We start from the raw sequence: 15325 nt of genomic DNA, 5'->3' as shown, positions 1-15325 counted from the left end.
TACAGACATATATGTTGTATTCTTGTATGTATATATTTATAAGATGATTCCAAAATGTATAATGACAATTGAACTTCTTCTTCCCCCATAAGTAATAATACTTTTTCCTTTTCTTTTTGGTAGTTTCTCTATATCAAGACAATTTAAGCTAATTTCAAGAAATTTCTAGGTGATACTTCCCCCTATAATATTGATGACTCTAATGGTTTACAAATGGTGAAAAAAATCTAACAAACAATGCAAAAATTAGCGAATGAATAAAAACAAATTTGCCTAGAATTAAACAAATAAAAATATGTATATGAACTGATTAAAGATAAGTATTATATAATGTAACAGTAATTAAAAATAATTCTAATGAATCATACCAATTTATTTCAGATATAATCAATCGGATCAATATGAGAAGAATGAAATGCAACATATAGTTAGTCCTCATTCAAGTCGTTTGTTGATGTTAATACCACTTTAATGGCTGTAAACCGCACTCATTTTTTTTTTGTTCAAATGGCTGTGTAAACGCACTCAGAATTAAATAAAAAACATATTCTTATGTGAATATATACATGTTAGTACACAGAAATATAGTTAAAACGGTGGGATTGAAAATGTGATAACCTTTTTATAATTCCTTAACACAAAGGAAAGAGAGAGAGAGAGAGAGAGAGAGAGAGAGAGAGAGGGAGAAGGTGGTGGTAGAGTAGAGGAGATGTGAAAGAGGAAAAAAGACAAAGACAAAGAGGAAGAAGACAAAACCGACTATCACGCATTGTCTGGTACGTACAGCCAAAAGGAACAATGCCTCCTCTGTTTTAGTGTTTTCTTTTTTTCTTTAATTTTTTTCCCACAAACAAAAAAATAACAAGAACAATTCACACACACGCTAACACTCACAAGATAACCACCAGAGACTTATGATAGATAGATAGATAACAAGATAGAGAGAAGAAGAGAACAACCCCCTTCCTTCCTATTTTTAAACCAAACAAAAAAATAAAACATTTTTCCTCGAAATTCTTGTGAATTTTGTTCTTTCCATTGATGCAATCAATATCCAGTAAGTTTACTCTTTGTGTTATCTTCTTTGATCATTTGCTACTTCTTGTTATCAAATTCAGACAGTTTTAGTTCAGCTCTCTGTGTCTGTGTCTGTGTCTGTATTTAAGAAAGAAAATTAAAAAAAAATCCCAAGATTAAAAGGTTTAAAGTTGTGTACTTTCTGGAAACCCTAGTTTGTTAGTTCTTCTCTGTTCTTTAACCTCTTTTTTGTTAAACTGCAGATTCTCTGGATCTTTAAAGAAACTTGGAATCTTGGGTTTGCTTCTTCTCGTTGCGAGTCTCTCAAAGTTCTGAATTTTCCTTAGAAAGGATTAAACTTTTTTTTTTTTTTTTTGCTTTTGGCCTTCAATGGTGGCTATGCTTCAAGAAGATAATGGAACATCCTCTGTAGCTTCATCACCACTTCAGGTCTTCTCAACTATGTCACTCAACAGACCGACTCTCCTCGCTTCTTCTTCACCGTTTCATTGTCTCAAAGACCTCAAGCCAGAGGAGCGTGGCCTCTACTTAATCCACCTCTTGCTAACTTGCGCCAACCACGTGGCCTCTGGTAGCCTCCAAAACGCTAACGCAGCGCTCGAGCAGCTCTCTCACCTCGCTTCTCCTGACGGCGACACGATGCAGCGAATCGCTGCTTATTTCACCGAAGCTCTCGCTAACAGAATCCTCAAGTCGTGGCCTGGTCTCTACAAGGCTCTTCACGCAACTCAGACAAGGACCAACAATGTCTCTGAGGAGATTCATGTTAGGAGACTCTTCTTTGACATGTTCCCCATACTCAAAGTCTCTTACTTGCTCACTAATCGGGCTATACTCGAGGCTATGGAAGGGGAGAAGATGGTTCATGTGATTGATCTCGATGCTTCTGAGCCTGCTCAGTGGCTTGCTTTGATTCAAGCTTTCAACTCTAGGCCTGAAGGTCCACCGCATTTGAGAATCACTGGTGTTCATCACCAGAAGGAAGTGCTTGATCAAATGGCTCATAGACTCATTGAGGAAGCAGAGAAACTTGATATCCCGTTTCAGTTTAATCCTGTTGTGAGTAGATTAGACTGCTTAAACGTAGAACAGTTGCGGGTTAAAACAGGAGAGGCCTTAGCCGTTAGCTCGGTTCTTCAATTGCATACCTTCTTGGCCTCGGATGATGATCTCATGAGAAAGAACTGCGCTGTACGGTTTCAGAACAACCCTAGTGGAATTGACTTGCAGAGAGTTCTAATGATGAGCCATGGCTCTGCAGCTGAGGCACCTGAGAACGAGATGAGCAACAACAATGGGTATAGCCCGAGCGGTGACTCGGCCTCATCTTTGCCTCTACATAGTTCAGGAAGGACTGATAGCTTCCTCAATGCAATGTGGGGTTTATCCCCAAAGGTCATGGTGGTCACTGAGCAAGACTCAGACCACAACGGCTCCACACTAATGGAGAGGCTACTAGAATCACTCTACACCTACGCAGCATTGTTTGATTGCTTGGAAACAAAAGTTCCAAGAACATCTCAAGATAGGATCAAAGTGGAGAAGATGCTCTTTGGGGAGGAGATCAAGAACATCATAGCCTGTGAGGGTTCTGAGAGAAGAGAAAGACACGAGAAGCTTGAAAAATGGAGCCAGAGGATTGATTTGGCTGGTTTTGGAAACGTTCCTCTTAGCTATTATGCAATGTTGCAGGCTAGGAGATTGCTTCAAGGTTGCGGTTTTGATGGATATAGGATTAAAGAAGAGAGCGGGTGTGCAGTGATTTGCTGGCAAGATCGACCTCTTTACTCGGTATCAGCTTGGAGATGCAGGAAGTGAAAGAACATGAATGAATGATATGTACACTTTGTGTTCTCTTTTGTTTATGAGCAGAGTCCCCTTCTTTTGTATACATAGGGACACAATCGTAGTTGTTTTGTGATTGCGACTTTCTGTCTCCTTATGCTATTTTAGCAAATGCTTATATTGCCTCTGCATATAATGCCTTTTGAATTTTCAGCAGTGTATTTGTTTGTTGGTTCATTTTGGTTTGATACCAAACCAAATCCCTGTTGAGGTGAGGATAACTAAATTTCAGTTTCTTAACTGTCGTGTCAACCAGTCAACATCAATCCTCTGGTGAAAATCAGAAACACAACAAAAAAAGACAGTCACATTCAAAGGGCAACATAATGTTCATGACTTTCACAAAACTCGAACTTCTTGCAGACACCAAAATTTAGCTTAAGCAGATGATCTTGTCATGTATGTATGTAAAATGACTAACTTGTTGTATACTGTATATATTTAGTTTACAATAAGGGCATGCAATCTCCAAAGAGAGTTTGATGTATATACTACGAAAAGAAGACAAGTTATTTACATATTTCCTCGCTTTCAATCTGTGTACCAGAAGAACACCAAAAATGCAGCTCATGATCAAAATTCTGGAAGAAGAGAAAAACGGCTACACCATGAACAGATACTTGAGATCATCTACTGTTAATCGAGTTGCAGAGCTTCCGCCATGATCTTCACCAAAGGCAGAGGCAACCATTTTCCTTTTATCTTCCTGATGATAAATAGAAATCACAGAACCAGAAATGAGAAACTGATGGGGGGAAACAAGTATCAACTAAAAGGAAATATATATAGATCTTAGAGCATACCTGTAGAGCCAAGATTCTATCCTCGACAGTATCTTTGATTGTCATACGAGTTACAGTTACTGGTCGAGTTTGTCCAATACGATGTGCTCGATCAATAGCTTGATCTTCAGTAGTTGGATTCCACCAAAGATCCAGAAGAATGACATGACATGCAGCAATCATATTCAGCCCAAGATTTCCAGCTTTTAAAGACATTATCATCACTTTTACCTGTTTAGGAAATCTTGCACTGTTTAGAGAGTTTCAGGATAAAAAGAGGGACATATACCGCTAAGAAAATAGAGTAGGAGAAAATAATTTCAGATAAAAGTTTTGAAGATGTGCATACGACTTACATCTGGATCGTTGCTGAACTCTTTCACAGCTCTGTCTCTGGCAATTAGACTCATTGTACCATCTAGTCTTCTAAATTCTATACTATATTCAACTAGAGACAGCTCGACCAAGTCAAGCATACCAGTCCACTGAGAAAATATAATCGTTTTTATTGGTCCTTGGTTAGAAGGAGTTGAGTGCAGACTCGTTTTTTCTACAATGGTGACATCATCATCGTCATATGGCTGCGAGGAAGAAGACATTCGACCATTCTGTGCTGAGTTTGGACTGCCTTGGTTAGAAAGCGACTGTAGAATATCTAAGACAGCTTTGATTTTTGATGAACTAAACTCGCTGTTCTGGATAACTGCTTTTTCAAGACCTCTATCCTGTGAAGAACTACAACCCAAATCATCAGCAATGCAACTTCTAAGGGTGGATTCAGAGAAAACAACATCATGTGCAAGCTGTTCTCGGCATCTAGGCGCAGGGCACGTGTTCTCATCCGCTGTGATATAGTCTGATACACATTGATAGCAGAATATATGGCCACACAAAGTAACAACAGGGTCTTCTGGTGGATCCTGCAAAGAGACAAGACGAAATGAATGGGTAAACAAAATCAGAACCAGTAGCTTAAGGACTAGATTGTGGCAAAACCTGAAGAGATTCTACTTATATCCCTAAATTATTATGCACTTACATGGCAGCGACAGCAGATGGGAGATGATTCTACGCGACTGAGCAGGCGAACTCGAGCCTCCTTAGGAAGTCTTTTAACAGCTGCTTCTGATACTTTTCCAACAGAATCTGCGTTATATCCTTTAACAAGTTGGGGGTGGTCACAAGCTTGGCGTAGTCGCAAAAGCATGAGAAGTATGTTTGCATAGTTTTGATTCAAAGTTCCTGCAGCAGCATATGCCTGCAGAGAAAAAATATTGTTTTACAGACTTGACAGGAATCACTGCAAAAACATTTTCTTCAATGTAAACTCCTCCATAACCACAAAGTAATATTTTTATCATATCGAGCTGCTAGTTACAGCTATAAACCAAGGATGAACTGATAAAGAGCACCTTGAACTGTGAACGTGAATCAGATTCAAGCTTGTTGTAGAAAGACCGCTCCTCTACCGAAAAGTCCACCTTGCTCAAATTAATTGTCTTTGGTGGTAGATTAATTATAGGCTGGCCATCAAGCAATGTTCCTAGATCGCAGATCAGAAGATGATTATCAGAAACCCGGACACAGCTTTGTTAGGAGATAATATGAGTAACATGAAAAATCTATCATCTAAAAGCATAAGATCAGGGCAAAATGAAATGGAAAAATGCACAACCTGAATACTATAACTGGACTTAACTTTAGGACTATCATTAGAATGGCACACAACTAATCTCATTATAAATAATCTAAGAAATAGGCAGAAAAATCTCATTACATAGAACACTGTTGTCAAGTCCTGTCCATCGCCAATCCAACCACTTTATAGGAATAGTGAGATAGTCAAAGTACCTTTAGTACGGCGCAGCATAATAGCCCTTAGAACAGCTTGAAGCTTCTTGTAACCTTGAAGGGAATTTTTGGAAATTGGACCCTTAATTGTGTGGCAGAATGACTTGTATACGGCGTATGGGTCATATCTTAGAAATCTGAAATAGCTGTATAAATCATCAATTGTATTTTGTATCGGTGTTCCAGACAAACACCATCTCCTTTTGGCACGAAGACCGCAACATGCTCTTGCCACTTGGGTTCTATGATTCTTAATCGTTTGAGCTTCATCTAGTACAACTCGAAACCACCCAACTCTTGCCAGAGTACCAGAGTCAGGGTCAGACAAAGAATCATCAGCATTTTTCTTACCTTTTTTCTTACTCTTCTTAGTAGAACCCTCTGCAATTTTCCGTTTCTTATTGACAGAGAAGCCAGAAGCGAGACCGTACTTTTCGGCATTTTTTTCATCGTTCTCATCATCATCCACCAGGGGTTGCTTTGGAACTTCATTTGAAACAATAGCGTAAGTTGTCATTACCACATCATACTTAGCTAGTTCAACAGGATCTTTGGTCCTGTTACCGCCGTGGTATATTAAAACAGAAAGTTTGGCTTCATCATTAACCTTCTCATCAAGTTCTCTTGCCCACTGCCGCACAACACTTGCTGGACAAACAATTAAAGTGCCAGCAGCTGGTCTGTTCCTGATAAATTTCTGTGTTGAAGTACTTGCTTCTTCTCCCTTGGCTTTCCTTATGCCTGACCTACCATTCGCACCACTATCATTTGAAGCCTTAGACTCTGGTTTCTCTAATGGATTTTCTGACTCATCATCAGCATCCAGATCCAATGGTTCAGCCTCTTGATTACTTGATATCTTGGACTTTAACTTTGCCTCGTGCATTTGCCTTAGGATAAGAGCAATAGTCGAGACTGTCTTACCAAGGCCCTGCACAATAGACCAAATAGACTTTGAGAGAAACCTTGTAAATCATAGATAGTTTAGCGGAAAAGAATTCCGATTAACAGTAACCTGATCATCAGCTAATATCCCTCCCCGACAGTGCAAACTACAAGTTTCCTTCTGAAACATCCATGCCAATGCAATTTTCTGAGAAACAACAGAGTTTAGTACACAAGGCAATTCTGACAGATACTGCAAGATGAACCAAAACATGAATACCTGATGCCTCATAAGGGGAACTGAAAGAAGACCGGCAGGTAAATCAACCTCAGACTTGGGTTGATTCAGTTCCTGCAGAAAATACATACTTGATTATCACAATTTTAGGCACTTATCACAAAATCTCATATCGTCGCCAATTTTTTTTATATATATTTTTTTTAATATCTTATACCACGGCAATTTTGCGAAAAAACCATACTCTCGATATGGAAATTATAACCTTGATGCAACAGTGTGAAATAAGAGATAAATGCAACAAAAGTAACACAGTTCCTATTCCTTGTCGTCTCTCAAAAAGAAAAGAAAACAACACTTCCACACACGGTCAAAACATAGAGATTCAGCATGTTACTCGGTCTCAAGCATCATTGAGAAATTGAGACATCCGAACCTAAAAAACCTATTATTCATCTTTGACATATAACAAACAGGAAGGAACGAGCCTATTGCAGTCATTCAATGGTCGTTAGTACCACTGTCATAATAGTTTATATACTAAAGTTTAAAAACGCACAGCTGGTGAAAGAAAGAAAGAAAGAAAGAAGTGTGTTGTTCACAGAATAAAAACACAAAAGGAAAACAAAGATGGGAATCACACGAGTAGAAAGTTGAGATAAGGATGACTACCTGTAGTGCAGCCTGATAGATCAGCCTCTCATCATTTTCCGAATTCCTATCTTCACCCATGCCATTCCTATGCATTGGTTCACTAAAACCATTAACATGTGAAGGAGGCACAGATGTTCCATGAGCCATAGATGAAGGTAGGATCCGAGTGCCATTAGTCACACGAACTATGCCTAGCTCATCATGTGCTCCACTATAACGATCACCAATGCTACTCTTGTTGCCTGATGTAGACACAGATGGGCTACTATAATGCCCACGAAAGTGACTCGCATTCCCGTGAATTGTACCATTGTCAGGTCTAGGAGGAAATGGAAGTCGATTAATGGCTGGTGGATGTGTCCTTTTAAGAGCTTCAAAACCATTGCGTGAAGCAGGATCAGTAAGTCCCACTTTCGTGTGACCATTTGCACTGGAAGAACTCCCACCAAGAAAGTGCGGTCTCAGCGTAGAGGGATCCCTTCGATGAGATCCTGCTTGGTTAAACACAGCACCAAGATCAACAACTCCATAAAAGCTACCCAAACAAACCTCACAATAACAACAACAACAACAAACTAATTAAATAGGTCAGAATTGTAACCTTCAGTAGACGGTGGGGGAAGACGAGGCCTTGTTCTAGTTTCTTGTATCTCGACGTCACTATCTGAACTGATATCAATAGCCAAATCCATCGGAAGACCTCCTTCGACTCTCTCAGAAGAACCAAGCGGTCAAGTTCTTACTTAACCAGCCTGAAATACGCAACGCAAGAGAGTAATGTAATCCTCTAAAAATGTATAAACTTTAGAAAGCGCTTTGTTAATCTAATCACGAAAGGGCAAATCCGCAATACCCAAAATAGTAAAGAGCTTCCAGATAGGATCAAACAAAGAAAAGATACATACTTTGATGCCGAGCCTCACTTGCATATTGGAAAGTAATTTGCTAAATCGAAATAAACAAAACAATCATAATCACCCAACCAAAAAGGTTTCAACTTTCAAGTGGGCGGTGGCTTTTTGCGTAATGTTTGATGATTTGGCATCAATTTCGAATGGAAGATCACCAAAAAGCTCCAATTGAAGATAATTTCAGAAACCCAACAAAAAGCAATCAGGACAGAACACAACAACAACATGCAATGGGCGGGACAATATTAATCAAAAACCAAAAATTTCGATAAAGGGGAACCCTAAGAACGCGAGAAAAGGTGAAAATTGGGGAGGCGTGAATCAGTGAGTACCAAGCAAAATTGAGTGTGAAGCCAAATTATAGTGTTGGGGGTTTTCTCCAGTTGACCAAATAAAGAAAGAATGAATGAGAGAGAGAGAGAGATGCCCACAACGCCGCCGTTTTGGAGCGGAGATGAAAATGAAGATACAGAGAGAGTACTGTAGATGATAGATTCCCTCTGATCAATTTAAAAAAAAAAACGTGGAAAAAATCTCAACAAATCAATAAATAGAAAAAAACCAGAATCAGTCAAACTCAAACATCATCAACACGCCTCGGCCCAAACCTCTCACGCCGATAATAGTTCAACTTCATGTCGTTTAATACAGTATATTTCACTTTCTTTCTTCGGGAAAAAACACTCGTCTTTTATTAGTAGATAGATAGATTGATGTTTTAAGATAGATTTTTATTATAGACTAGATTAGATTAGGACCCGTCTGATGTACGAGTTTATAGTTTTTAAAATAAAATAAAATTTAATAAAGAATATAAAGTAAATATTTTAAGTAAGTAAAAACTATCTATAAAAATAAATAGATATATTGAAGTGTTCAATGTAAATATCTTGTTTAAAAGGTGCGACTCTCCGGCTGGACTATTAATCACATTTTTTTTTGAATGGCCTCACTCGTTGGAAGTTTAGGATTTATCTCTAACTTCGGTCTCATCATAGGGTTTTCTCTATGAGTCGGTGTACTCAAATTTGGATTTTGTTTTCTAGAGGGATGTCTCTCAACAGGATGATCCTGATCAACTTCTTCAATTACCATGATTTTTATGGACAATCTGGAAGGCCATAAAAAAAAAATTAAGATTTAGAGATCGAGACGAATGATATAATTGCTCGGGCTTTGAGCGATAAATTAGCCTGGAAAGAGGCGCTATCTTTTACGGCGGTCATATGGGCTCCATCTCCGTCCTCGAATGTCCATGTTTCTTCACCTTGTTGTCAAATTGATGGTTCTTGGAAAGCAATCATGATTGGGCTGGTGGTATTGCGTTGGTGAGGAGCGAACCTTGTTGTTGGGGGCCAAGTGTCTAAGACGGAGCCCATCTCCCCTGCATTCAGAGTTAGAAACGTTGTTGTGGGCCATGGAGCAGATACGTGCTGAATTAATCACTATGGTGCATTCCCCTGAATATTGGCCATCCTTCTTCAACTTGCTCGATGAGTTTAATTCACTGGAGTTTTTTTCACAATTCTCCATCTCTTGGATCCCGAATGCGACAAATTTGAAGGCGGATTGTCTTTCCCGTGCTTCGCATTCTCTTATCTCTGAAGTTTCTTTTGTAAACCCCTTTCCTCTGGCTTGGGAAACTAACCGAAGAAATTTCTTTTATTTTATTGTTTGGTTGGAAAATAAATAGATACACTTTTAGTTAAAGAAAATAGTTGTAGATGAGTTCAAAAATATTAAAATTTAATTTAATTTAACAAAGAATATATATTTAATTCTTTTTGTAAGTAAAAACAATGTATAAAAGTAAAGATATAAGCTTTTAGTTATAGAAAATAGCTGTGTTTTTTTTTTTGCTAAAATACACTAATGTATATCCATTTACAAATCTACTGTCTATATTAACACTAAAAGTTTATTTGTACACACAAATATATTTTACTGTTAAAATATACTCTTTAGTCTTAACTACTACCAACAAATTGTCTTTATGAACACATTAAATAACCTGTTAAATTTCTCTTCACTTTAACATTTTTATAGTTATAAAAGCGCATACGTTAATCTTACATACTCCTTTCACATATATTACAATAGTAGTCTTTTGAATAAATTATTTGATTGGTGAAAAAATATGAGACGATCTATTTTTGTTTTTTTACTTCAAAAATCTTTTTCTTTGTGTAAAGGTAAGTATTTACGTTTTTTAGAAACAGTAATTAATTATATAATTTTCACAATCATTTCTTATCTTATATAAAAAGTAATATTTTTTTGTAATATAGCAACTAAAAATTAAAGTAAGTATAAAATATTATAACTTTGTATTTTATGGTATATATAAATCATTTTTTTATCTTATATAAAAATAATATTTTTCTTGTAATATAGCAACTAAAAATTAAAGTAAGTAAAAATATTATAATTTTGAATTTTATGGTATATATATATATATAAATTTATCTTATAATTAGATTTTAAATCAAATTATGTTTTATTTTATCTATTTACTATTATATAAAACCTTTTTAGATTAGGTTTAGAATTTTTATATTTTTATTTTTTAAAATTTTAATAATGAATTGACATGTGTCAACATCTGAATGATATAATTGACATGTGTCACGATCTTGTTAATGAGTAATTTTGTCATCAAGGTTTATATAATAAGATTGATGTTTTAAGATATATTTTTATTTTTTAAAAATTGATTTTATATATTGAAAAACTAAAATAATTTTTTCCGGGAATGACGGTAGCTGTTTTAGGTGAGGAAACTATTGACACGACAAACAAACCTGGGGTGGTGTCTACATCACATTCGGTTATGGACAAGGGTCGTAAGTCAAAACCTTCTTTGGCTTTTAAAGGGATCTCTTCTAAAAAGATGAACGTGTATTTGCGATCAACACCAAGGAAGCAACATGCACCTAAGACTAATGAACTGTTTGGTGAGGGCTATAACCTGAAGAACTAGGAAACGGAGAAGGGAGCAGCTGGTGGGTTGAAGCCACCTAAACCAATGGTTGATAAATAAAGATTTTAAACTGGAATTATAAAAGGTTTGGTCATAAAGCAACAATCGATAATTTTTGGGATCTTTGGAAAAAACATCAGTCGGACTTTTTTTGTTTTTTTCGAAAACTAAATAGTTTTATTTTTTATTTTTTGGAGAATTTTATTGAGTCACTTTCGGTATAAAAATTTAAAAAACGCTTGAGCTTATTGTTTATAGTTTCGGTTTAGCTTTATTTTATAATAATAATAATTTTTTGGTTTCTATTTTACATGAGTCAAATCGTTTGATTGATATTGAGGTTCTTTATAAAGGAAAACAATTATTTTTAACTTTTGTGTATGATGACCCGGTTCCAGAAAACGTGATCAAGTGTGGGATACTTAATAAGAATTGGTACTACTAGGACCTATCAATGGTTTCTTATCGGAGATTATATTGAATTAAAAGGAAATTATGAGAAACGTGGGGCAAATTGCAACATGCGTCATCTTTTGTTCTTTTCAATTCCATGATACAAAATAGCGGTTTAATTAAGTTTCTTTATCTTGGCGATAGTCTCTCTTGGCGGGATTAGCGAGATAAAAAAATCAATTAGGTGTTGTTTGGATCAAGCTTTGGCAAATGAGGATTGGCATAATCTCTTTCTCAATTCTTTTGTTGAATGTCTGCCGATGATTGCTTCAAATCATAAACCTATTTTGGCAGAGATAGAGGATAGGATTCCGAGAGACATACAATGTCTTTGCTTTGAAAGGAGATAGATTGGTAAGGAGGGGCTTTTGAGGCCATCTCCGAAGGCTGGGGACATGAAATTGTGGTGGTAGTTTTGTGGACAAGGTGGTTAATTTCCATTGAGCAATTTCTAAACAGGAATACTAAATATTAATCACTGTTTAGAAAATTATTATAGATTGAAAAAAAAGATCAAGGTGATTTGAAATAAAACAAAAACTATCTTAAGCATCACAAAACATCTATTCAGTTAATGAAAACTATGTAAGAAGAATATTGAGGATGCTATTTGGAAATTACAATAGTAATAGAAATGTTATATTTAAGACTTTTTAGTTAGAAATAAGAAAGTTCGAATAATTTTTATGAGTTCGTAAGTGACACATTTTAGAAAAATTAAAACTAAAAATATTATCTATGTGAACTATTTATGTGAAAAGAAAATTTACATCTTTCAAACGTTCACGATAAAACAGAAGATTTGACGTTGAAATCTTATGTATGTGAACAGAAATGAGTTCATGTATGAGATTTGTTCTCTATAAAGCAATTTTAAATGCACCAAACACACAATTAAAGAAAAGAAAAAATGTCAAAAAAATTCCCAACTTTTAAAATGTGGCCAAAAAAGCATCAACTTCTCAAATGTCATTTAAATCACCAAGTTTTTGTTGACTTTTTTAAAAAATAGGTAAATTTCGTTGACTAGACCATTTAAGGCACGACGTTAAATTTTTAGTTAAACAACGATGATGGGGTTAACTTCCGTTAGAATCTCCGTTAAACCAAAACGACGTTGTTTTCATTAGAAGAATAAGACAAAAAAAATTTGAGCCCAGCAAAAATCAAACTGCCTACCTTTATGACACATAACCACCTCTCTGCCATTGAGCCACAATAACATTCAGATATTATACCAATCAGAGATGTATATATATGTAGACAATCGATTAAAAATAGCACAAAGAAAAAAATTGTTATATGTATGTAATGTATTTATAAAATATATGTTATTATATCATTACTCTTTATATATATATATATATATATTAACTTTTAGTGTATAACATATATAATATAAAGAGTAAAAATTAAATATTTTTCAAATACCAAATAAAATCATCAATGTCTTTTTTGGTATATATATATGTGCAAAAAGCCACATTTAATATTTACACTCTTTTTACCTGATAAATAAGATATTAATTTAAATATATGCAAAAAATGAATTATATATTTTATTTTGTTTTTATAATAAATATATATATATATATATCTAGCAAAGAAAAAAGTTATATTAGTTTTTGCTCTTTATATTTTATATATATTATATCATAAAATGTTAATATATATATATATATATATATATTAATGATATGATAACATATATATTATAAATACATTACATATAACCGATTATTTACGTATAAATATATTTCTGTTTGTAAAGATATATAGAAATGTTATCGTGGCTCAATGGTAGAGAGGTGGTTATGAGTCATAAAGGTAGGTAGTTCAATTCTTGTTGGGTTCAAGCTTTTTTGACTTATTCTTCTAATGAAAACAACGTCGTTTTCGTTTAACGGTGATTCTTGTTGGGGTTAACTTCTGTCATCGTTGTTTAACTGAAAATGTAACGTTGTGCCTTAAATGATCTAATCAACGAAAGTTACCTATTTTTTATAAAAAATCAACAAAAATTTGGTGATTTAAATGACATTTCAGAAGTTGATGCTTTTTTTGCCATAATTTGAAAGTTGGGAATTTTTTTTGACATTTTTCCCATTAAAGAAATCTCATGACAAACATCTCCCGTAAAGACTTTGACGATCACTATAACAAAGAAAATCATGCAATTTATTAAAAAAATGAGTATTGAAAATACTCCTTCAGTTTCAACTTAAAACACGCATATTAAGAAGTGTACAATTTTAAAAAGTTCAACCAATCATAAACAAAAATACATAATATAATTAATATAAAAATATTATATTAAATTAAAAGTTGCTTAGAAACTTGAAAACATCCTATATTATAAAACAAAAAAAAATTCTCTAAAACATCTTTAATTTTAAACAGAGGGAGTAGTAAAAAGGAAATAGATATGATATGTCTTGAGAATCAATTCATAATCAAATATATTACATGTGATCCAATAGAACGTAAAAAGAAAATAGATGTTGGGAGACAACGACTGAATCATAGAAGATAACGAGAGAAAGTATAGTTAAAAATAATTAATTTTTTCTACTAAACTTTTAGAAAATAAAGCATATATTATAAATAAAATCTTTTAAAAATTCAAATGATCATATTTATATTAAAAAATTATATTCAAAATAGTTTTAAATTAAAATTCCCCGCGTTTGCGGGTACCTAATCTAGTTGATATAATTGGGTTTATAATCATTGCAAGATTCTTCTTTGTGGAGATCAGGTTGATCAATATGAGTATATCAATAGCAACTAATTATATTATATACATCATCTCACAAATTAAAAGTTTGAGTACTAATCTAGGTGAAGAAACCTTGTATCCTTGGTGATTCTCCACCAATATGGATGAATTGTACGATTCTTAGACAAGCTCAATTAGAAAACCGAATCATATACCATTATACATATCTTAATAATGTTGGAATTAATTCATTTTATAAAAACTAACTACAATGCCACTTCTACTATTATACATACCTTATTTTCCTATCACAACGACAGCGAGCTGTTTTTACAAGTAATAGTAACAGTTTATTTTACTAACCAAGTACATTTAGCTGCCTATATCTATAATACTATAATATTAAAGCAAGAGTATTCATGGACCAACTTTTAAACCAAGATTTTCTTTTGGTAGTTTTTAAATAAAATGGTTAGTAATCAATAATTATTAATACATTAATATATCATGGAATTAAAATTCTCTAATCATTCAAATTAAATTGGATCCCACGCGGGACATTTAATACCCAATTAGTTGACCTAATTATCTCTTCAAATATATTTATTATCTATTAAAGTATTAATCAACCGTAATCTTGCCAAAATCTTAATCGTTTAGAATATTTAATTAAAGAAAACATATACATCAAAATTAAATAAAGAAAACGTTTAAATACATAAGAAATCAAATCTAAATTTTTATTCTTTACAAATATTTAAGTAAAAAATGAAAAAAAAAAAAACAAGAAAAGAAATATTTAAGTTAATATTTGTGCATATTTTTCCTCACAGTTTTTGGAACAAATAAATAAATCCAGTTTAATTTTGAAAAAAAAACTTTAAAATTAAAATTGAATTAATTAAAAAGGTATTTTAAAATAGTAAAGCATTCATTATAGCCTTAATAATAAAGTTAATTAATATGTAA

General features: G+C 34.0%; 2 protein-coding genes across 5 annotated transcripts; one reads left to right on the top strand and one right to left on the bottom strand.

Moving 5' to 3' along the window:
* Positions 1-562: 562 nt before the first annotated feature.
* On the top strand, positions 563-3032 carry LOC104777972 (scarecrow-like protein 3). 2 transcript variants are annotated; one of them, XM_010502305.3, is made up of 2 exons: positions 563-776; positions 1281-3032. In XM_010502305.3, the coding sequence occupies exon 2, from the start codon at positions 1408-1410 to the stop codon at positions 2854-2856; it is 1449 nt and encodes a 482-aa protein (XP_010500607.1). In that variant the 5' UTR covers positions 563-776; positions 1281-1407; the 3' UTR covers positions 2857-3032. The 2 variants fall into 2 exon arrangements, with proteins under 2 accessions (XP_010500607.1, XP_010500605.1); XM_010502303.3 differs by having other exon boundaries at positions 737-1057.
* Positions 3033-3255: 223 nt separating this feature from the next.
* On the bottom strand, positions 3256-8957 carry LOC104777971 (helicase-like transcription factor CHR28). 3 transcript variants are annotated; one of them, XM_010502301.3, is made up of 11 exons: positions 8537-8957; positions 7895-8045; positions 7312-7784; positions 6682-6753; positions 6532-6609; positions 5517-6447; positions 5078-5208; positions 4705-4923; positions 4022-4585; positions 3687-3896; positions 3256-3589 (listed from the first exon to the last, which is right to left on the bottom strand). In XM_010502301.3, the coding sequence occupies exons 2-11, from the start codon at positions 7983-7985 to the stop codon at positions 3485-3487; spliced, it is 2874 nt and encodes a 957-aa protein (XP_010500603.2). In that variant the 5' UTR covers positions 7986-8045; positions 8537-8957; the 3' UTR covers positions 3256-3484. The 3 variants fall into 3 exon arrangements, with proteins under 3 accessions (XP_010500603.2, XP_010500604.2, XP_010500602.2); XM_010502302.3 differs by having other exon boundaries at positions 8147-8893; XM_010502300.3 differs by having other exon boundaries at positions 8199-8869.
* Positions 8958-15325: the final 6368 nt, after the last annotated feature.

The sequence above is a fragment of the Camelina sativa genome, chromosome 3 (genome assembly GCF_030686135.1).
Source record: "Camelina sativa cultivar CO46 ecotype springtype chromosome 3, ASM3068613v1".
In the NCBI taxonomy this organism is placed as follows: domain Eukaryota; kingdom Viridiplantae; phylum Streptophyta; class Magnoliopsida; order Brassicales; family Brassicaceae; genus Camelina; species Camelina sativa.
Note: the sequence above shows the minus strand (reverse complement) of the source record. Positions and strands in the feature narration are given on the sequence as shown.

Excerpts from the sequence above, each read along its gene's own strand:
- LOC104777971 (XM_010502301.3), bottom strand. The coding sequence starts at position 7,985 with ATGGATTTGGCTATTGATATCAGTTCAGATAGTGACGTCGAGATACAA. Across the intron at positions 6,610-6,681 it reads TTCCCCTTATGAGGCATCAG|AAAATTGCATTGGCATGGAT; the intron begins GTATTCATGTTT and ends GTTGTTTCTCAG. Across the intron at positions 3,590-3,686 it reads ATAGAATCTTGGCTCTACAG|GAAGATAAAAGGAAAATGGT; the intron begins GTATGCTCTAAG and ends ATTTATCATCAG.
- LOC104777972 (XM_010502305.3), top strand. The coding sequence starts at position 1,408 with ATGGTGGCTATGCTTCAAGAAGATAATGGAACATCCTCTGTAGCTTCA.